The sequence below is a fragment of the Arabidopsis lyrata genome, assembly GCF_000004255.2.
Source record: "Arabidopsis lyrata subsp. lyrata unplaced genomic scaffold ARALYscaffold_1, whole genome shotgun sequence".
Taxonomy (NCBI): Eukaryota; Viridiplantae; Streptophyta; class Magnoliopsida; order Brassicales; family Brassicaceae; genus Arabidopsis; species Arabidopsis lyrata.
In genome coordinates, this window is record NW_003302555.1 from 5,743,513 (window position 1) to 5,766,601 (window position 23,089).

A 23,089-nucleotide genomic window follows, 5' to 3' on the forward strand; every position below is an offset into this window, starting at 1 on the left:
CACCAGTTCATGTACACCATTAATTCTTTGACTGCTCTTCTTTGAACTTGGTCACAATTGGATCAATCAATTATGGTCATTTTATGTCTGTTGTTCGTGACGTAATTGTCGAAACAGTTGAAATCCACCTAGATAAAAAGAACCAATTACTCAAAAAATTTAAGGAAATCATTAAATAATGTTTAACATATGAATAATTTGATTATGATATTAGTTTACAACTTTAGTGAATATATTTGCTTCTATTTCAAATAATCATAGCTCTGTTTAAAATAATTATGAATAACAAAACTTGACAATATGATGTATAAACACTGAAACACATGTTTAGATATTATTGCAACGCACAGTTTCTCACATAAGTTCTCTTTATACTATAGAGTAGAATGCTATATAGTCCAATAACAATAAATAAATAAAAATTCTTAACCAACTTCCCAAGATGTAAAGATAATTGATTTTAAGACCTCTACTTTTTTGGTACCTACTAATACTATATATATATCTAATCATTATATAAAATTCTCCCACCAAATTGATCAATGGGTCATCTTATCTTTATCGCCTTTTGCCTTTGTGACCATAAAAGGGTTTGAGAACTTGCATGACAGCCCAAAAAGGTGTGAATATTCATTGATAATAACGTGGCATTCCTATGAACACATAGAAACATATAATTAAACTTGCTAAGATTTTCATTTCACTATTATTTTCAACATCAAGTGGGATATTAATTTCTGAGCTGAGGATAACTTAGATAATAACCGGGTTTAGACCGGTTCAGCTAACCGATTCCTTGCTTTCTATAAATCTGACGCACCATCTTTCTTCTCTCATACCACAATTACTAATTACCCAATCTCAAATCTTGAACCTCAAGAAACAACAATGTCGGAGATGGCTAGAGATTCTTCAACATCAGAAGAGAAAACACATAAACCAAACTGCGAGAGAAATGTCTCCGGCGAACTTGACGTCTTCGAAGCCACTCGATATTTCTCCGACTTCAACGAACCAACGATGATCCAAATTCATAAACAAAGCATCGTTACAGAAAATCGACAGAAGAGAGTACACCCTGAGACAGAGGAACAACTCCCGAAACCTAGAGTCGTCGTCATAAAGCCGCAGAAGAAGGAGATGACACGTGGCGGTGGTAAGAAGCTGACAAGTTTCTTGAACTCTCTTCTTCGCTCAGCTGGTCTAAAGAAGTCAAAGTCAACTACGGAGGTGGAGACTCCACGAGGAGAAAGGATGAGGAGGAAGAGCTGCGTGGTAACCACACACGTTGAAGCGTCTTCTCCAATTTCCTGTGCCGGCGCGTGGAGTTTAAACGCGCGTAGGAGAAGCTTTGATGAGAAAGACGTGAAAGATTTGAAGAAGAGTGATCAGAAGCTGAACATAAGGTTTTGTGAGAGTCTCTATTCGGTCCAAAGGGTTGAGTGTAAAAATCCAAGTGCGGGAGATGAGAATGATGTAAATGGTGGATGCGAGAGTGATTCAAGTTCTGAATCTGATCTTTTTGAGTTGGATTTGTTTGCTAAAACAAACCCCTAATGAAGAACGGTCCGGAAAATAATCCTCTAATGTAAACTCAGTCTTAGTTATTATTATTAAGCGAGGTTGCACCACTTATTCTAAATGTTACTCGATAGAAATTTTTTGAAACGGTACACTCTCGGCTACTTTTATTTTCCACCTTTTACAAAGTTATATTCGTCAATTCATATGTTTTAGGGTGAATTTGTGTGGTGGCAGCACTCTTTGGATATTTTATAATGAAACTAGCAGAATTTAGTCAATTGCAAATCTACCAATAGTCAACAAAAAAAAACCTAACTCGATGTCAGCAACCTCTCCTTTTTCTGAAACCCTAACAATCATCTTTTCACCCTACTATGACAACACCTAATCACCTATCATGCAATTTCTCTATATATCTTTAAAACAATTTTGGTTGAATTAAGTTGATGGGTCTTCCCAGATCATGCATCTTCATTCCCCACTGCTAGCTACTGTTCTACTATATGAAAATTAATATACATTTTTAAAAAAGTAATACGCAATTAATACTCCAAACAGTAACTTTTATATATGACAATACTCATAACAGTTGTCAGAGCATGTTGTAAAAAGCAGTTGTTATAATATAAAAGCTGCTCTAGAGCACACTAAATAATGAAAAGCATGGATCTGTTGTGTCCTCGAACAAGATTTGTGATAATCTTTGTAAGAGAATGTATAATCTTATTTAAGAAGATAGAAAATCACAGGATTTGGCTACAATTTTTATTCTACATTCTTTTTAAAACAAATCTTATTTAAGGTTTAGTTGATGACAAATAAAATCTTATTTTAGGTAAAGTTCTAAACAATATTGAGGCTGGTTGTTGTCTATTTGGTTGATGATTGGGTTTATTGTCGTAAATTTATTCATTGTCGTCTTGGGTGATATTTTAGCCAAAAAAAATATATGTTATGGCAAAAAAAATTTTATTGGGATAATTTTTTGCCTGTTTCTAACATATATATATGTATATGTATATGGTATCATGTATAAATATAATAACGACTAAATAAAATAACATGCTATTTATTAATAAACATATATACAATTCTATTCTATCTGTCTTTTTAGCAAATATACAGTCAACATATGGTCATTTAATATACGTACAGTATATATCTTAAATAACCAACTAATCTATAAGAATATAATATTAGTGTATTTAATACACATTTTTATTGTGAAAATTTATATCAACATCTTTGAAAAAATGTAGTTAAAAATGAAAATTATTTTAATTTAAGACCAAAACCTATAGATTAGTTCATTTTAATTATCTTTTTTTATCTATTACATATAAGATTTGCATTACATACAGTAAAACCTCTATAAATTAATAACATCTCTAAATTAATAAATTCTTCCGGTCCCGAGTTGGGACCAGTATAAAATATGACATAAATTAATAAATTAATAAGATAATAATTTTTTAAAAAATCTCATATAAATATATGGTCTCATCGATATCATAAATTAATAATCGTATAAATTTATCAATATATATATAGATATGATATAAATTTATATATCTCATATTTGAATTACTATGATATATATTTAAAATATTCTATGTAAAAAATTTAATAAAATATGACTCTTTTATTCGAAAAAAGTTTGTGTTATTTTTTTAAACTTAATAATTGTTTCTCTATTTGTAATTAGTTTTTAAAAGATATTACTTATAATTATAAAGAAAAAAAATATTTTTAGATAGAATTGTTTTTAAAAAATTACAAAATTAGTAAAACCATTCTCTATAAATTAATAATTATTAATTTATCGATAAATTTATGGGAAATTGTTAAAAATACCCCTTTTGGTGTGCCCCTTTTCAAAAATGCCCTTTTTAGATGTCCATTTTCAAAAATGCCCCTTTTTAAATCTGAAATTTTTATAAAGTTTTATTAGGTTTATAAGGTATTTATGGATTGTAACTACTACTTGAAGACTCGATCCAAGTATTTATAAGGTTTTATAAGGTGTTTTTAAAGGTTTTACAAGTTATTTTAAAGGATTTTTTAAGGTTTTTAAAGGTTTTACAAGATATTTTAAAGGTTTTTAAAGGTATTTAAAATGCATTTATAAGGTATTTATAAAGTATTTATAAGATTTTAGATACATAGAAATGTAGTTTGTGTATGTTTTAATAATATTACATACATATTTGGGTAAATCTTATATTTTAAGAGCATTTTTTATAAGGTTTTAAAAAATGGGTATTTTTGAAAAGTGGCATTGAAAAAGTGGCATTTTTGCAAAAGCCCCTAAATTTATACCTCTCTAAATTAATAAAATTTGCTAGTCCCAATATTATTAATTTATAGTGGTTTTACTGTATTATGGAATTTGAAAATTTTAAAACTAGTCAAATTAAATATGGATTACTTCCTTCTTCGTGTGATCATTTCCTTTTGTTTTGCTTCCAATTGTGAAAACATTAATTACTATTCAAGAGGTTACCCAAAGAAATAAATTTACTAAACCTTAAGGAAAGTTTTCCAATTAAAGTTTTTTTTTACAAAGACTCCAAAATTGAATCAGTTCTTTTTCAAAGCTATACTATAACGTTTGACTAAGAATGTTCATATATCCCTTGGTCAAAGCAACAAGCCAGCAGTAACAATGGCCAGTTTCAAATTCTCCTTTGCAGTCACAATCTTGGTTATGTTTCATCCCGGAGCAATCTCTTTTGGTGCTTCCTATGGCTCATTTCAGGTAAGCCACAACTAAAATTATTTTTTCGATTTTCTTAAAGGTGATTTCCACCGAAATTCAGATTAATCTTGAGATCCAAAGATGCCATATGCGAATGCTGAGATTATCATCAGCATTTCGGTATTTCCTTAGAGGAGCTCAAATCGAATCCGTATTCACATTTTTAGGGATCTTATCATTTATGTTACAATTCAGCTCGGCGATCAATGCTCGTCGGACGAAGACTGCAATGTTGGACTTGGTTGTTTTAAATGCGGTGTAGATGTTGCAAGATGCGTTAGATCAAATATCACAGATCAATTCTCCGTTGTGGTAAGTAAGAAACAACTTTTTAATAAAGCTTTTTTTTTTCTTTTTCTTTATAGATCATGGAAGTATATTAGTGTTTATAATTTATGTATGTTTGTGACTGTCAAAAATTAGTTGATGGATATTGACCAATTGGTATATATGTTTGGTTCTTCTTGAATAGTGATAGCACTAAAGGTGAACATAATTCTTCCAACAAACATAAGCCTCTCATTAGTCATTATTGAGATATAGATGTGTTGATATTGACATAAGATAGGCTTGATCTGCGACTCTTGAGTTTACGGTCTAACTACCGGGAACTGATCTTCTAATCGGGCCAGAACAAATCTTTTAGTTTTTGGCAGACTATAATGAAGCCTTAATGATTTTTGTTTACTTTGTTACAGAACAATTCGATGCCGTTCAATAAATATGCATTTTTGACGACCCACAATTCATATGCCATTGAAGGGAAACCGTTTCATGTGGCGACCCAAGAAGATACTATAGTGCAACAACTCAATGTGCGTTTTACTAATCAATAAATAAATATTGTATGTTTCGTAACTAGCTATTATTATCTTTCTATCTCGTGAATCTTATGTTATTTGTTCAGAGTGGTGTTCGAGCATTGATGTTGGATACGTACGATTACGAAGGAGACGTATGGTTGTGCCATTCGTTCGACGAACAATGCTTTGAGTTCACCAAGTTTGTAAGTTCAATCTCTAGATTTCACTAACCAAAAGTAAACCGAGTAAAACTAAAAAAATTATTTAGCGAACGTTTGAAAATAGAGGCTAGTTTAGAATATAAACAACTGAATCATATTTTTTTGCATTTGCATTTTCAAAAATAATCTCCTTTTAAATATTGTAATTACGTTTAAAAGAAAAAATAATCTTTTAGTCCTTTATTTTATTTAACATTTATTGAAACTTATAAACACACGTAAATAAAACTCAAACGAGATGATTTTTAGTTTTTTCTTTGCGTTTGTGTGTGTGTGTGTGAAACATGTTTGTGTTTTCAATTTGCAAAAAAGTATTGTGAAAATTAAAAATAGGGAGGCACATAATTTGCTTTTGAAGCAATTGGAGCCTTAGTTTTGTCTTTTATTGGATGAGAAAATATCCTAACATGCAATGTTTTGGTACGAATGATTTGTCTTGTATTGTTTTGTTATATATGTCACTTTTTTAGAATCGGGCGATAGACACATTCAAGGAGATATTCGCGTTCTTGACAGCGAATCCATCAGAGATCGTGACATTACTATTGGAGGATTACGTCAAATCGCAAAACGGGTTAACCAAAGTGTTTACCGATTCCGGTTTGAAGAAATTTTGGTTTCCGGTTCAAAATATGCCTTTAGGTGGCCAAGATTGGCCGTTGGTTAAGGATATGGTCGCCAATAACCACCGGTTAATCGTTTTTACTTCAGCTAAATCGAAGCAAGAAACCGAAGGAATAGCTTACCAGTGGAATTACGTAGTGGAAAACCAATGTGAGTGTGATGAGATACCAAAATTCTGGTTTAATTCTAGTTGATTTAGATATAACCGATTAATCTCAATGTGGTATTAATTGTTAGATGGGGACAATGGAGTTAAACCAGATGAATGTAGCAATAGAGCAGATTCTGCACTGTTAACCGATACAACCAAATCATTGGTTTTGGTAAACCATTTCAAGACAGTTCCGGTTAAGATATTGACTTGTGAGGAAAACTCTGAACAACTTCTCGATATGATTAAGACATGTTACGTAGCCGCAGGGAACCGATGGGCCAATTTTGTCGCCGTCAATTTTTACAAGGTAAGGTTATATATATTAATATGGTTCACAAACATATGTATGTAGTAATGAATTTTAATGTTATATTTTTGTTGGGTTGAAACAGAGGAGTGATGGAGGAGGAACATTTCAAGCGGTTGATAAACTAAATGGAGAGCTTCTATGTGGACGTGATGATGTGCATGCTTGTTAATTTTATTTCTATTACCTTTTTTTATATACAAAAGTACTTAGAAAGTATTTTTTTTTTTTGAATAACTGCGGGTCTCCCAAAGGCTTCCTAGGCCCAAGGACTAATCCCACGAAGCTGGCAATTCCCCTATGTAAACCTGTCAGTGGTCGTGTCTCGAACCCTGGTGGCGGAAGTCACAGATGTAACCCTTTACCACTAGGCCACAAGGCCCGGTTCCTTAGAAAGTATTTAGACATTAATTAGTTGAAATTTTTAAAATATTTTTAATTAAATACGAGAAGTCGAGGAACATAGATTATAACATGAAACGTGGGAGGATGGGATTGTTACAGGAAGTAAGAGAGAAGGTACAGAGATGATTTGAGTGAAACAGGTTAACGATAGATTGCACACCAACATAGAGGCCAATATAATCACGAGGCAGATGGAGACCAAGGTTGTGGTTATCTCATAGGGACAAGGCTCTCAACAGGACATGTATGACTGGTCAACTTACGTACGCAAACACCAGCAACAAATACAAGAAAAATGAATATAACAAGAAGCAATGAAGAGAAGAAAACCATCTTTAAATTACAAAATGTTAGATTACAATGGTTACAAATTGGTAGAGCAAAAAATAAACTTTGGAAATAATAAATAGAAAACCCGAAGGTGGTAGGTCTGAAGACAAAGTCATAGGATTTGGTACGGAGATCATGTATCACCACTGGTTGTTTCTCCACTGGTTGAAAGTCCTCACGAGTCACGAGCATGCAGTAATAGCTTATTCTTGTCAAGAATTGCTATCGGATAGAGTACGCATTTGGGTTCCCCGAACAGGGCCGGCCTGGGCTAAAGCCCATGAAGCAAAGGCTTTAGGCGCCAAAAATAACCTTTATATATTAGAGGCAGCATTTCGGTACAAAAGTTGCTTCATGGTCTAGTGGTAAAGACAATTTTCCCTTACACACCTATCCTGAGTTCGATTCCTCAGACTAATTTTATTTTTCTGCTTTGGGCAGCAAATGTGATTGGGCCGGCCCTGTCCCCGAACCAAGAAAAAGTTTTGGTAAGATCTATGGAACACATTTGTTTCCATGTGCTTGAAGAGTCAAACAACCATATGACTTGGATGGGCCAATTTTTCTCAGATACGCACAAGCCGTTATCGAGGATGCACATGTTGACATCAAGTGGGTTAGATACATGGGGAAAGGGAGTTTTAGAGATGACTTGGAAAGTCTCGGTGTGAAGATCAAGAGATAATATCTTGGTTTCTTCTTCACAGGCAGTGAACCAGTAAAGTGACCCATCTAAGTACACGGGTTTATGGTAAGAAAGAACCCGAAGAGAAAAGCAGGGACAAGGTACCTCCAAGCGTTGGTGCTAAAGTCGAAAACTTCACAAGTAGTAACGTTGTCTAGGCCATATTCAGATGAATTATATAACCAGACCAGCTTGTATGTGCCCTTAACTTTGTCTTTACCGAATCCAAGCTTATAATTTGGAGCGTGAAAATCTCCTTTATTAAGCCTGGCCATGCGGAGCTGTTGAAAGCTGGAAAGAGGAAAACTTTGATGCCATCTAGTGACGGGGTTGACCACAAAACCCGGTGTGGAGACACAATAGAGACATACGAGACCGTCACAACTACCATAGCAAACAATGGAGCAAATAGTAGGGAACTTGATCGTAGAAACTATTGACGACCCAAAAACAATTCTCTTCGGAGCTTCATCATCGTGAAGGGACACGTAGAGGACATCTGGACCTCGTGATTGCTTACGACGGATCAACTGTCGTTCCTCGAAACGCTTGGACTCGATTGTGGATTTCCAGTCTTTGGATAAAGACTTGAACCTCAGCAGAGAATTCACAGGAAGTCTCTCGAGTATGAGCTCTACAACATCGTGTGGTAGCAATTCCAAACTAGAGCCATGTCTTTTAAACATTGTCTTGTTTCTCAGAAGAGACTATCTCGAGGGCTTTAAATGTTATATATACCACGAGATAATTGGGCCGAACCGCCAAAAACAAATATTTCGTATTGGGCCAAACCGCAAAAAAGCCCATTTATATTAGAGAGCGATTATTCTCTCGCAAAAAAAAAAAAATCGATCTCGTCGTCTTTCCAATTTTCTCTGAGAAGGAATTCGGAGAAAGAGATTATTAACAATGGCGGCAGTTCAACAGCAACAAGCGATGCAGAAGAACACTTTATACGTAGGAGGTTTAGCTGATGAGGTTAACGAATCGATCCTTCACGCTGCGTTTATACCTTTCGGCGATATCAAAGACGTGAAGACGCCGTTGGACCAAGCGAATCAGAAGCACAGATCCTTCGGATTCGTCACGTTTCTTGAAAGAGAAGACGCTTCTGCAGCCATGGATAATATGGATGGTGCTGAGCTTTATGGTCGTGTTCTCACTGTTAATTATGCTCTCCCTGAGAAAATCAAGGGTGGTGAACAGGGTTGGGCTGCTCATCCACGTACGTTTCTGATTGATTACTCTTTCTCCTTCTTGTTTTCATTTGGTGAATTTGAGCTATTGATGCTGTTGATTTGGGAGTTGATGAAATAGTTTTGAACTCGGGGATTGTTGAAATTAGGGTTTGCAATTAGCGTTTGATTCTGCAATTAGACTACAAGTCGATGATGTTCACAATGAATCCATCTGTTTGCTTCTGGATTGTTTGTGTTTCTGTATATATGTTTAAGCAGAGAGTTTGTCTCATTGTTCTTCTTGGTTTTGTTGCTTTGTTTCAGTTTGGGCAGATGCAGACACGTGGTTTGAGAGGCAGCAACAGGAAAAGGAAATGCTGAAGATGCAAGCTGAGAACAAGGCTGCCATGGAGACTGCTGAGGAGCTTCACAGGAAGAAATTGGCGCAAGATCGACAAGGCGAGATGGAGGAAGATACAGAGACCAAAGATGATCCTATGGCCAGAGCAGAGGCTGATGCTCTAAGTCACAGCGATGCCTAATGAAAGTAAGAATTACCGGTTTCTCTCATGCACTGTAGGCTGTAGGATAACAAGTATGTTTTCGCCTGAGTGTGTAACACTGTCACTATCACCTCATAGAGTTTTTGAGGTTAGATTGTTTCTTGAAGTTGCTGAACATGTTATTGTTATAGTTAATAGATTTGGTAGTTTGGTGAAACTTGCGTGGTTAGAAAATTAAAAGTCATGTTTTCAAACCGGATGCTCTTCATACAAAAAGGTTCATCACTGATAACAATAACCAATTGCTTTTGAATCAAAGAAGAAAATCTAAATCCTACTCAGAAAATTTAAACCTCTCGAGTTTAGACCCTGCTGGTTTATCCATAAACCAAATCAGATTCCCGTTGCTCGGGTGGACCAGCCTTGCAGGCAGAGACAGAGAGCTTTCTGGTAAGGGTATATCATCGATTGCTAAGTGCATAGCATTGGCTTTGGATTCGCCGGTTGCTACGACAACAACGTTAGCAGCTGAGTTAATGACGGGCAAAGTGAATGTGATTCTCTCTGGTGGCGGTTTAGGAGAGTCGGTTAGGAACGTAACCCAATCGTCCTTCACCTCAAGTGCTGGATGGTTCGGGAAGAGCGAGGCTACATGCCCATCTGGGCCCATCCCAAGCAAGATCAGATCAAACCTGGGACTGTCACTGTTGTCTGAGGCAGCCACGGTTCGTGTTCTCACCATCTGTCTGATGGCGAATTCATACTCTGTTGCAGCTTCCTCCACCGAAACTGTGTCGTTAATGGAACATATATGTCTCGGAAACACATTAACCTGAAAAAAAAAAACAAATAGAATAAAGTCAACATACCAACACCATGATTGGATAAGTTTCCAGATCCTCCATTTGTTTTCTTCTCAAACAAGCAAGGATTGGGGCCAAAAAAAGTCAATAGATTGCAGATTCAAGAAAACCAGACAGCCACAAGATTCTTCTATCCAAAAGTTGTCAAGAACCAAATCCCAACATCTAACCTTGGACAGTAAATTATCTTTGGCTAGCTTGTAGTTGCTGTCGTCATGACTCTTAGCTACCACACGCTCATCCGCCCAGAAAACATACCATTTTGCCCAATCGACAATCTTGTCATAAGGCGGCTCGATCAATTTTCTGTTGAATATGTAAATCCATGAGGAAATAGATAAAGGAAACTGAAAATGGGATCTTTGAAAACCTTTTGGTAAAATTTACCCCATGAAGCTAATGAGAGAGCCTCCTGATAACACAATGCAGAAAGCACCATGTTCTTTAATTGATGCTTCTGATATCTCAGCTATATAATCTACCAAGTCTATGCTTAGTTCCTCCAAATTTTCATGAACCCGAATTTCTCCTCTGTCTTTATGAGTCCAAGTAAGTGCCATATTGCTTCCTATGTTGTTTCACCGATCTTTCAGAAACTCTACATGTAAACAAAGAATGAGATTTAAGAATCTAAACTTTAAGAGAGGAAAGAGGTCAGAAATGGACTGGGAGGAGTAAAAGTTTCACAATTTGGACATAAAGAAACAGAGATAAGATCTTAATTATGACTCTCAACAGTGTTCCAATTTGACTACAAATCCAAGAATCAGCATTTGAAAATATACAGAAAACAGTAATTCAAGATAAATTAAAACCACACCCAACCCAGCAAGCAAGCACAGAGATGACATAAACATGAAACTTTTTAAGCAAATGTATAAAGTAAAATTCAAATAAAAAACTAAGAGGGAAGAGAGGATTGTTACAGAGACAAGGTAGAGAGATGATTTGAGTGAAAACTGATTAATGATAGATTGTACAAACCACCAAATAATAATGATTATATAATTGCTCATAAAAGCCTACATAGGCCACATCTACATACATATTAATATTGTGTGTGAGTAAACAAAGGATTTCCTTAAAATGCCTCTTGGGAGCGAAGAGGAATCAGCAGATAGAGATTTTAGTTACCCTCTGGGTTTCCACGATCGTGGTGATAAAAGTAAAACACACACAGGCAAAAGTAAAAAACAAAACAACAAGGATAAAATTCGAGGAATTCTTGATAAAATCAAATAATAATAATAAGAAAATTAGGAGAAAAGGGTTTATCTATCTTGTGGGGGTGTTTATAAGAATTTAGGGTTCAGAAGAAGAAATGGTTATGCAATTATACAAAGAAAAGGATTTTTATCTTATGGGGTGCTTCATCGAATAATTTAATTAGTCTAAATGATAGATGTGAATACAAAAGATAGTAAGAAATCCAAAACGAGTAACCAAACAACTGTCAGTTCATAAAAGACAAATGGACCAATCACTTCTTCTGTCTTGTCGAAAAGCAAGAATTGTGGATAACTTCGTTTTCTTTTCCATTTTTATTTGTCCTTTGTTTAAAATTTAAGAAAGTCTTAATTACTGAAATAATATCCCACTTATCAATTTTTGATTCAAACCATTTATAATGATAAGTTAGACTAAAAGAAAGTATCAAATTAATGATTTTAATAAAAATGACCACAACATGACACATGAACAACACTTACCTTCTTAATGTGCCCCACTTTTCATGAATCTTAATTAGGCATTGTAATATATTGATGTATAAGAGTTTTTTCAAAAAAAAATATATATGATAAGTGTAAATTGGTAATAGTATCTTTCAGTCCCACATTGGATTTTACACCATTTTAGGAATATATCAAATAATCACGAAGGACCCAAAATCACCAATAATTTTAAGGTCACAATGTCTCCTTTGTTTTTTATTATTCCATCTTCTATTTGGTAAAGAAACAAAATATAGAACCACATGTTAATGTTAAATAGTTTAAATATGATATATTGTAAAACATAGTATTTTTAAGAGAAAAAGTAAAGTTAATCCAGATCAATTATACTTCTTAAACTACATTATCTTCCATCTTTCAACTTTCTTCTTTATGTCTTTTGTGATTGTGAACCTCCATCACTTCTTATGTTGACAACATATATATTAGGCCATATTTATCAAAGAAAAAACTAAAAAAAACCTTATACAATACTAATTAAAAGTAATTTTTAACAAAATAAATCTACAAACGACATTTACTCATTGAGAAGGCCCAATAAAGCTTTATACCAGCATAAATTAACGTTTTACTATTCGTGAAAGTAAATTATTGATTCTTGCTGGTTGCAAATGTGATCAGATACGATTATGTATAAACGCTATTATCACCAGAGAAATGTACACAATTTGATTATGAGCCTAACTAAGGTACAATCAACGACTTAGTATATTCTATTTAGTTTCCTGTCTAAGTGTATATCTTTTGGAGGTCCGAATGATGGGATCGGAGGTTAATTTTTGAGGAATATCAATGTGAAGATCCTTTTGTATTACTCTATATCAAGCCATGTATGGCATCCGTATAAGTTCATTCTGAAAAAAAAAGAGAAGCCACCTCAATAATATGTGTGTGTAGGGTTTTTGAACAAATGTAAAGGAGCCGCTCAATATTGAGATAGATAGAGACTAGTACCAGCAAAATCATATCTTAGCGAAAAATACATATATACTTTGTTGTCACCATCCCATCGTAATAATACACACACACCCGTAAATGATTCATGGTGTCACCATGTCAACATGTATCTGATATATATCTCTGCACTAAACCGATGGGTTTAATTAAGTGTTTAACTAATTGTCGAAGATGAATCATTACGTTTTATTCTACTAATTAAATATGAATAATAAAAATAGAAAACAAGAAAAATAAAGTACAATGATTGTAAGAAATGGTTAGAAAATTGTTTGCACATGGAAACAACACTGCATTGCTTCCCTGACAGGAAAAGAGACCAGACAATCTCCCAAGTTGTGGGACACATGACTCCTTCTTACATTAGCTTTCCAAATTGAATTGAAAAAAACTGTAATGATTTTCTTACAGATAATAATAAGTAATATATGATTCCTAATGTTTTTTTTTTTTTTGTCAAACAATTCCTAATGTTTAACTAGCGAATTCATGACCCAGCATGATATGCTGTAAAAAGAAAGATAAGTAATTCATGGACAAATTGCAAATTTTATTTTTTTTTCTGTGGTTTTCAACGGCACTATTAGTATTCGATAAAGCTGTTCATATATAAGAAAAAAACTACAGCAGCTTTTGAAAAATAAATCTGATGAAAATTTATTTATATGCATCAAACTAGAATGTTGATTCATACCCTTAATTAAAACCACCTCTTCGGAATCAATTTCTCCACCTAAACCATTGAGGTGGCATGATAGTGATCTTAATAGCTATTTTAATCAGCAAATTATATACGTTTAGTAATACTATGATTCTAGCTATAGCAGGTGAAAATAGAGCTATTATTCAAGAAAAGTTTTTAAATTTAATCTTGGTGGATCAATCACATTCTTTAGTGGGTCTATAGACACATTAATTGAGGGCTATCACTAGTTTGCTACTAGTTTAGGTCCATAAAATACTTTTTTTAAAAATGATTGGTGATAGTGCGAGACAAACATGAGCACCAGATCTCTTAAAATCTCCCAAAGCAATTGCATGTTTGTGTTAAAGAATGCTTGTATATAGTCTTTTTTCTTCTTTGTTAAAGTAATTGCGAAGTGAGGCTGGGTTGGATCCATACAATAAGGATATCGACAGTGGCAAATGGATCGCTTCTTGTTTAAGGTCTAGACTTTTAAAAGAGAGCCCATTAACGTCCTAGCAAATTCCATAATATGTTTTCGGAAATGATATTATTTAGTGAAAATTTGGAAAATGTTACAACTTCTCAAATTTTCCTTGTAAGATAGAAATAACAAATAGTTGAGGAATTGAAATTGAAAGTGAAGAAATTAGGAGCAAAAGAGGAACCTAATTCACTTTATAAAAAAAAAATATACACTTCTTGTAGTATTTATCTTTTTTTTTTTTTTTTTACAGCTCTTCTGTAGTGAAGAACTTGTCTAATTTTTTAAAAAGTGAAAAAGAATTATTAACGGCCTCTAATCTCTATACACCACTCATATCAAGTCCAATAGAATATGTATGATCGTTAACTTTAATTGTAGACAGAAACAAAAATAGTTCAAAGAATATTAATTGTAATGTATTTTATACAAGGCAAATATTCAAAATTAAAAAAAAAAAGAAATAAATTCTGTGTTTACAAAAAAATCAGGGATATTAAACTTTTAATTTTGTGGGTTTGCAAAACAAAGTTTAGTACAAATCTGAGGTGAAGTTTCAATATTGTTTTATGTAAAATAAATATTTACAGAAAACAATATTGAAAAATTATTGTCTTCGACTCTTCGTTAAGACGTGTTCAACAATGAAAAATTACAAAACTTAGGCATTTAATAATGAAATAATTTAACACTTTTGACTTGTTTGAGTATAACTTTTCTTTTTTTATTATACTACAATTTATTGTTAAAGTTAAAGCCAGAATATACACTTTTGTTGAACTAAAGGGATTCGTCTGATAATAAGTCATCCAAATCTATTTTTGAAAATAGTTTGTAAGATAATCAAGGCTTAATGATCGATTTCTAATTACGTACTTGGCCATACATATATACTGCATACAACTTTTTTTTTATTCTTTGCGAGTGCTAATGAGTAATAAGTGGCGCAGAAAATACATAGCCTTTTTGGGCTTTAATGTTTATAAAAATGTTAGAATCACGATTGTTTTAAGTTGCAAGTGAATATTTGGCTTTAACAAAAGCATCTAAATTCGGCTTTTAGAAAAGAATCGTAATCATTAATTGAGCCACTTGAAGATCATCAAAAGCAAATATAATTAATGATCTAATTAGTGTCTACGACCCTAGACAGAGGATCCAATTCTCTCACCCAATGAGGGGCAGAGATTATCCAAGAGGGTTCATGATTCATACATAACCCATAAAAAATAAAATCAATAGTAATATATTATGACAATTTATAATGAATGATAATTTCAAAAACATACTAGTAAAAGTTAAATTCAATTTTAAACGTTGGAAAAAAAAAATCTTTCATTTGCTAGATTCTCATATAGGGTGATTTTTGGCATATTTTCCAATGTAAATCTAGTAAATGAAAGATTTTCTTTTCCAACGTTTAATATTGAATTTAACTTTTACCGGCCTGTTTTAAAAAATTTCATTCATTATGAAATGTCATAATATATTACTAGTGAATCTTGTAAGAAAATAGATATTACCCGCAAGGTGGTGGGCGAGTGGTTGGGCGAGTCCGGAGTTGAGGGTGAAATCCCTGAACCCGGGTTCGATCTTCCTCCCTCGCTGTTATCAACACTTTGTTGGAAAGTCTGGGCTTGGGCTTCGGCCCATGCAGTTTACCTGGTAGTCTGGTAACAGGCGATCCAGCTACCCCCGGGCATTAGTCGGAAAGCATTCCAAACTCGGTTCAGGCAGTGTGGTAGCCCATCCTTCGGGGTGGTAGTGAGTCCACTCTGTAGCACTCCGGTGCGTTCATACCGAAGCTGACCGGATCAGCCGATCGGGTATATCAAAAAAAAAAAAATAGAAAATAGATATTTTGTGACCACATAGTTAATTTAATTTTCTAAACTCATGTGTCCAACGTCTATCTTTTGCTTCCAATATAATGCGCTTGTGGTGGATCGATCATATCTACAATGAAGGAGATATGAAGAATAGATGCAGGGGCATACGGAAAATCTAAATAAATAAATAAATAAATGGGAAAGAAAGCAACTTGCACTTCTTTTTTTTTGATGTAAACGTTAAGAACTTGCACTTATTTTTGGAGTTATGAAAAGTTTGATTTGTTGGATAGTTAACTCCCAAAAATGTATACATCTTTTTTGGGAGAAGTTTAGCACTATCGATCAAAAATGTTTTATATACTGGCCGTTATCTATACATGCGATAATATAACGCTAGTTTGAGAGACAAAACTGAAATATAATTCAGCTGAAACAATAAATTTCATACATGTTGAACTAATTAGGTATCGCTGTTATTTATCATAAAAGGCAAACATCTTTTTCTTTTCCAAAAGCATAAAAACCCTAGCTACCCTTTTGTATTGTAAGGCTAATTAATTGTTAGTTGAACGCTAACAAATAGTCTTAAACTTCAATCTTTGTAATGATGTGAAAGATAATATGAACACGTCAGCGCTCCTAACATTCCAATTCATCAGTTTTAAATTTATCTCTAAATTTATTTTATTCAGATTCTAAAGACGAGCTACCAAGCAAATAAAACGATAAAAAAACTGCAATAGATGAATTACCAAACACATGAATTTATTAAAATGTGTTACAGAAACGCATTTATTTATGAGCTTAATAGATTTTTTTGTTGAAAGCATAATAGTTATGTACAATATACTAAGAAAATAGAGATCAAAACGTAGGAAACGAGAAAGAGATAAATATACCCAATACATGTATCCTTCTGTTTTCCTCATGGACTTTCCCCATATTCTTATTCTACGATATATAATTTAATTAGGAGTGCACTGGAGTCGTTAATTGTACTTTAAATGAATATTTTTGAGTTAAAAAGAAAATGAATAGGTAATCAACGATGGATAGATTCATAAACAAAAAAGAGGAACGTCGAGGATACGATCTTGTAATGTATATTATTGCAAATGACTCATAAATTCTGTCTAATCTATATATACAATTATCCTTTATGTTCATAAATATAAACATTTGATGTAAAATAACTTTAAGGGTGTTGAGTTCCTATCGGACAAACAATATTCTTCCAGAAAACAAAAGAGCGGAATATATTGAATTATATGATTGTTGGTCTTGACTTCTTTCTCTTTCATATTGTTGTCTACGTCATTTTCAAGCACATTTTAAATTGATTTTAATTTGTTCCCTTTTATATGTGGTTAATAATCTGACGATTGTCGCACAACCTCCTTTGTTTTTTTCCCTTCCTTTTAACATTAGTTTTCTTGCTCGAAGTTCTAATATTCGAGCTAGCCAAATAAATTCGGACTAGAAATAGTTTATTTTTCCATGTAAGCAAGTCGGTTTCTGATTGGCTTTTCCTAAAGGGAAGTCTCTTCCTAATATCTTAACAAAAATGATGTTTGATGAAAAAAAAAAAACTTAATATTATTGAAAACCTAACAATAACAATCTAGCAACTGCATAGGTAACACTTAATCTAATCATCTGTATCGGACATTTAGACCGCTTAGTCAATTACTCAGCAATCCGTTTAACTGACTCTTTCCGACTAAGTAAACCATTTAAAAAAAACACTGAGTGCATAGAATCAATCCATTACTAACTAAATTGCTTTTAAAAAAAAAAACATTAAGAGATGGTATATTTTTGTATTTTCCCACCTTCCAATTTGATCATGTCATAATGATGGATCAGCATGTGTGATAAGAGAAAATTGCTGATCGTTCTAGAATCTAGTGGGTTCGATTGGTAACCAAAAACTGTGTTTGGCTGTTAGCTGGAGCTGTCAGCTTTTTTGGAATAGTGCAAAATTGTAAGAAATAGCTGTACGAGAAAGGTGTACAAAAAACTGAGAATAAAACTTTTAATAACGTTTTTGGTAACGCGTTTGTAAAGTGGTTACTAATGAATGCCAATATGTTATATTATAACAGCTAGTATTATATCCTCTGCCCAATGATTTACTCACAGGTTAGATTTGGATCACGTTGTTCAACTTGCTAATAGGTTAGATTAGACAGATTTGGATCACAAGTGATATTATCATCTATGATCATATCCATTACTCGATTTCCTTTCTTATAAAACTTAAAAATATTTTTTTTAAAAAGGCAAAACTGATAGTACTCGATTTTCTGGATAAGAAATATAGTACGAGATGTGCTTATTGCATAAACATAGCTAATCAATTTTATAGATAGAAAATCATTGAAAAGCAAACCGAGGGGATGCGATAACATCATGAAGCAACACAAAGCAAAATAGAAAACTCACACCAAAACCCTAAAGAAGTTCGACCAACGTGCCAAAACCCTAACTCCTTCCCGACCATAATTATTATTAATTTTATTAATTAGTACTACCCATAGTTCATTAAACAAGTCCCCGACACGATAATCCATCAAGCGAAACCAACATTCCTTGGAACAGCCTTGCACTTCAACGGATTCTTCATCTCCATAGACAGCTTGAGAACCTCAGCGAGCTCAACATCACAAGAACCCTTAACCCATTCGAAATTCTGAATCAATTGAGCAATCCATAGATGAACAGTAGCTAGACCCATTGCTTTACCGGGGCAAACTCGACGACCCGATCCGAATGGAGCCAATCTAAGATCCGAGCCCATGATGCTCATATCCTCACTACCAATGAACCTCTCAGGCTTAAACGCTTCAGGGTCGGTCCAGATTTTAGCGTTGTGTGTGATGGACCACATGTTGACCATAGCTATGGTTCCCGCGGGGACAAGGTTAGGACCTACGTGGACATCGTGGATAGCGAGACGGGCCCAGGAGAGGAGTGGTCCAGGTGGGTGGAGCCTTAGGGTTTCTTTGACAATAGCTTGAAGGTACGGCAGTTCTGGGATGTCGGAATCAGACAAGGATCTAGTATTGTTACTTGTAGCAGAAGCTATCTCTTTGTAGAGTTTATCTTGGATGTCTTGATGCAAAACCATTCTTGCAAGCACCCATTCCACTAGAATCGCAACTGTATCTGTCCCTCTAAATATCATTTCCTAAAAAGAATAATAAAAATCAAAAGAATACAGCTTTAGTTACCAAATATTAAAAAAAAAACTCCAATTCAAAGATTGAAACTTTTATCCTCTCAGAAAAAATAGTAAAAGTAGCTTACCCAAAGAACAGCAATCATGTCAGAATCAGACAGCTTTTCTTCCTTTTGCAAGCCAAGCAAGACATCAACGAAGTCATTTTCCTCTCCCTTGAGATTATTGCTCTTCTTCATCTTGTGTTTTTCAATTATTCCGCCGACAAAAGTGTTGACTTCAGAGACCAAAGCTCTACACCTCTTCCTCACTCCTTGGAAGTCAAACCAGCGAAGAACCCAAAAGTGATCACTCCAGTTAAATATCCCAAGCAACTCATAACCTTCACTCACAAGCCTCTCCAGAAAACATCCAGATCCTTTAACTTCATCAAAATCGTAACTTTCACCGAACACAGTCGTCATTACATTATTCAAAGAACCAAAGTGAACGATCTTTTTCACTTCAACTTCACCACCAGCATCAGACATAACAACACTCTTAATCTTCTTCACCATCTTCATACCGATCCCAACTCTAACACTTTCGAAACTTGCGATTCTTCTCGGACTAAAAAGATGAGTGGAGGAGATTCTCCTCAGATTCCTCCAATACTCACCATACGGTGCGAATCCCATGGCACGGTGGAACAGAAGTTCGTAAGCTGACTCCTTAACCGGCCGGTCCGCAAAAGCAGAGCTGTTCAAAATCTCTTTAGCCGTCTCCGGTTCACTAGAGATAACGAAACGCGAAAACCCAACTGAAAACGCCATCAACGGAGAGGCCTTGAAGCGTTTTGCAAGAGCGGCGAGAACACGGTGGGGATTAGAACCGGAGAGGACGGAAAGAGAACCAGATGGTCCCGGGATTGAAACCCGGCTCTTGGATGACCCGGTCCAGGCCCATGCGAGCCCACCTGGTGAGAAAAAGAAAGCAACTGTGGCTATGAAAAGAGAAACCGAAGCAAATGCTTCGAAGGTTACGAGGTTAAAACTGTTAAAGAACAGAACGTAAGCTTCCGGAGACATCTCAGGCTGAGTTATGGAAGGAGAGAGAGTGTTGTGAGTGTGAGAGAGAAGTGCTTACAGATTATGGAACAAGATATGCATGAGAAGAGTGTTTAAATAGATACGATTTAGTCATAGATATTTTAAATTAATTGTTTCAAAAAAAAAAAAAAGATATTTTAAATTAATTAATTACGTATTTTCATTGTAATGTTGAATTAAATGTTTGAATTTGTATTTGCCTGGCAAGTCAATGGCTTTAAGTTTGGAGTGATTTTTTATGAAGATGTTTATTTTGTTATTTACTAAACTTTTTTGGAAATCACCATTTATATTGAGTTTAGTAAATTATCATAAAAAGTCATATTGCAATCCTAATATTGTATATAAGCTAAATTTTATTTTCTAATGATAAAAGTGAGTTTATTTTGTAAATGTTTTGCAGAGTTTCTAATCGGAACCAATAATTGTTGATAAAGTATCAACAAACAATAGTGTGTGATTCATATGGTAAGAGTGAAAAATTAAAAGCCAAAACGTTGATCATGCATATAATATATGCAACAAAGTCGAGATATTTTCTTTCATGTATAAAAAATGTTTTTGGAATACTTCACTTCCATAAACTTCTACTACAATTAGTCTATTATTATAGCAGTAACATTTAACATCAAAGAATAATATCAACCTCGCATTAAATAGCTAATAATAATAATAATAATAATCTGAAAAGATTCATTCGCTCTCCTGATACGGTTTTAAAATAAATGGGTGGAGTTAATTAACCAAACTTTTAAAATGTTATTATAAAAAAAAAAAAAAAAGAGAAACAATGCTAAAGAATAATCAAAATGGGAATCGCAGCCGTCCTAGCCACTATTACCAAAGCTATTTATTGCACGGATTTATTCATATTTTAGTATGGCTTACTAATTTTTTAATTTGAAAACTTTTTTCTGAACTTCTTTTGCATTAGAATTAAATTAAAATCGTGAAATATTAGTGAAAATCTTTTTTCTAAAAACTAATACTAGTAATGAAGTATTAGTGAAAATCGTGATTAGTATATTCTGCAACTCTATAAGTTTTTTTTCAATTTCTTTTGCATTAGAATTAAATCAAATTATTCTCACTTACTCATTTCACTATTCCATTGAAACATTTTACGGCAAATACACACTGTTACCAATTAGAATTATATTTCGAACATCTACTCAAAATGGCAAACAAAATTGACTAATTCTATATAACACCATTTTGTGTTTGTTTTACACTCATAAATATGAGTAATACAGAAGTAAAACAGAACGATAGTAATGCTTTTTTTTGTTCTTCTTTACACTCATAAATATGAGTAAAATACAGTAAGTTTAGATCAAACGGTGCACTTAATACATCTGGCATTTAATTCAAAGGCGTGCTCACATGACGAACAGAAACAAAACAAAATCTGATCGTTTATGGCTAAGTGTTAGGGGCATCTCAAATGTTCGAGGCTTTATTTTTACACTATTTGATACTACTATTTGACTTTATTATAAATCAAAAAAAGAGTTAAACTTACGAGACACGTGGAAGGAGTCAAATCAATAGTGAAGTCAATATCAATATCATAATTGAAGAAGAAAATCTTTGCCGTGTGATCTTAACTTTAGAAGCCTGCGTGGTCCTTGTAATTTTTTTTCCTTTGTAAAGCTATGCAAATCACTGTGCTCTTTTTATTTTCTACATTGAAATTTAATAGATGTCCAAGAGAAATAAATAAATTAATAGTATATACTTGTACTAGGATTTATTTACGTAGAGAAGAAAATAATAAAAATATTTAAGGGGGGAGACAATGGGCAGTGATGATTAAGAAAATACAGAGAGCAAGTGTAGTAGAAAGCTGACATTAGTATACACGTAAAGCTCTGTGAATGTACATGGTCTAGTGATAGGCTTAGGCCTGCTTCGTTCAGCTAGTTTCTACTGCTCATTTTACTGTTTTCGTATTTTGTTAGTATTTCATTGATGGCGAAACCCAATTCCTTTTCACATTTACTATAGTTGTATCGATAGTAAGTGAACTCGATATAGAACTATATATATTTCACATTTTCGTATTTTATTAGTATTTATTATTTGATTTCGTATACTTTATCAATCCCATAACTTATTTCTCCAAAAATACGACCATTTACTATGATTTCACATTTTCGTATTTTAGGAATTTTGTGTATAAAAGACTCTCATTTCAAATATTCCTATTCCTATTCCTGTTTATAAATAGAAATAATGTGACGACTCTCCTTTCAAATATTTATTTGTCACCAAAAACTAATACTTGATAAAAGTTTTAAACTAGTTGGAGTATATGGTAGAGTTTGACTAACAGTTACATATCTACATAGAAATGCAATAACAACTCTCTCTTTTAAAAACAAAAAAGCATGAAATAGTTTAAACAAATAGTGTGAAATAGTTTGATAAAGTCATATATAACATGAAGTAGTAATATCAAAACATAAATATTCATATTTATTTTTATCACAAAAATATATATTGTAAATTTTAAAGATCAATTTAACTATTGGACATACTTAAAAATGTAGTTACAACTTTCTTTCTCAACAACAAAATCATGAATTAGTTTGTACAAATTCATTTATGCAACATCATGTATTTTCATAACGGTTGCATGAAATAACAAAACCAAAACATATAAAAACAAATGAAAGCAAATTTTCTTTATAGTCTTTTGAAAACTAGTTTAACTATTTGACATAAGTTGATCAATAAATTGATAAATACATAGAAATGCAGTTATGACTCTT

General features: G+C 33.4%; 6 protein-coding genes across 9 annotated transcripts; 3 read left to right on the forward strand and 3 right to left on the reverse strand.

The window, feature by feature from the left end:
* The first annotated feature begins 566 nt into the window (after positions 1-566).
* LOC9328828 lies at positions 567-1,802 on the forward strand. The gene has a single exon (XM_002889969.2). The coding sequence runs from the start codon at positions 889-891 to the stop codon at positions 1,555-1,557; it is 669 nt and encodes a 222-aa protein (XP_002890015.1). The 5' UTR covers positions 567-888; the 3' UTR covers positions 1,558-1,802.
* A 2,170-nt stretch (positions 1,803-3,972) lies between these two features.
* On the forward strand, positions 3,973-6,581 carry LOC9326078 (PI-PLC X domain-containing protein At5g67130). Its single transcript, XM_002889970.2, has 7 exons — positions 3,973-4,282; positions 4,478-4,594; positions 4,981-5,097; positions 5,190-5,288; positions 5,777-6,080; positions 6,168-6,391; positions 6,477-6,581. The coding sequence occupies exons 1-7, from the start codon at positions 4,190-4,192 to the stop codon at positions 6,561-6,563; spliced, it is 1,041 nt and encodes a 346-aa protein (XP_002890016.1). The 5' UTR covers positions 3,973-4,189; the 3' UTR covers positions 6,564-6,581.
* A 1,213-nt stretch (positions 6,582-7,794) lies between these two features.
* Positions 7,795-8,586, reverse strand: LOC9326079 (F-box protein At1g11270). The gene has a single exon (XM_002892720.2). It carries the CDS (start codon positions 8,495-8,497, stop codon positions 7,859-7,861), a length of 639 nt encoding a protein of 212 aa, XP_002892766.1. The 5' UTR covers positions 8,498-8,586; the 3' UTR covers positions 7,795-7,858.
* Positions 8,587-8,645: 59 nt separating this feature from the next.
* On the forward strand, positions 8,646-9,709 carry LOC9328829 (peptidyl-prolyl cis-trans isomerase E). The gene is made up of 2 exons (XM_002889971.2): positions 8,646-9,036; positions 9,314-9,709. Exons 1-2 carry the CDS (start codon positions 8,721-8,723, stop codon positions 9,529-9,531), a joined length of 534 nt encoding a protein of 177 aa, XP_002890017.1. The 5' UTR covers positions 8,646-8,720; the 3' UTR covers positions 9,532-9,709.
* Positions 9,710-9,715: 6 nt separating this feature from the next.
* Positions 9,716-11,771, reverse strand: LOC9326080 (probable 6-phosphogluconolactonase 1). 4 transcript variants are annotated; one of them, XM_021013724.1, is made up of 4 exons: positions 11,490-11,771; positions 10,743-10,953; positions 10,526-10,661; positions 9,716-10,324 (listed from the first exon to the last, which is right to left on the reverse strand). In XM_021013724.1, the coding sequence occupies exons 2-4, from the start codon at positions 10,913-10,915 to the stop codon at positions 9,827-9,829; spliced, it is 807 nt and encodes a 268-aa protein (XP_020869383.1). In that variant the 5' UTR covers positions 10,916-10,953; positions 11,490-11,771; the 3' UTR covers positions 9,716-9,826. The 4 variants fall into 4 exon arrangements, with proteins under 4 accessions (XP_020869383.1, XP_020869382.1, XP_020869380.1 ...); XM_021013723.1 differs by having other exon boundaries at positions 11,401-11,770; XM_021013721.1 differs by having other exon boundaries at positions 11,282-11,770.
* A 6,586-nt stretch (positions 11,772-18,357) lies between these two features.
* On the reverse strand, positions 18,358-20,514 carry LOC9328830 (cytochrome P450 78A5). Its single transcript, XM_002892722.2, has 2 exons — positions 19,356-20,514; positions 18,358-19,236 (listed from the first exon to the last, which is right to left on the reverse strand). The coding sequence occupies exons 1-2, from the start codon at positions 20,292-20,294 to the stop codon at positions 18,619-18,621; spliced, it is 1,557 nt and encodes a 518-aa protein (XP_002892768.1). The 5' UTR covers positions 20,295-20,514; the 3' UTR covers positions 18,358-18,618.
* Positions 20,515-23,089: the final 2,575 nt, after the last annotated feature.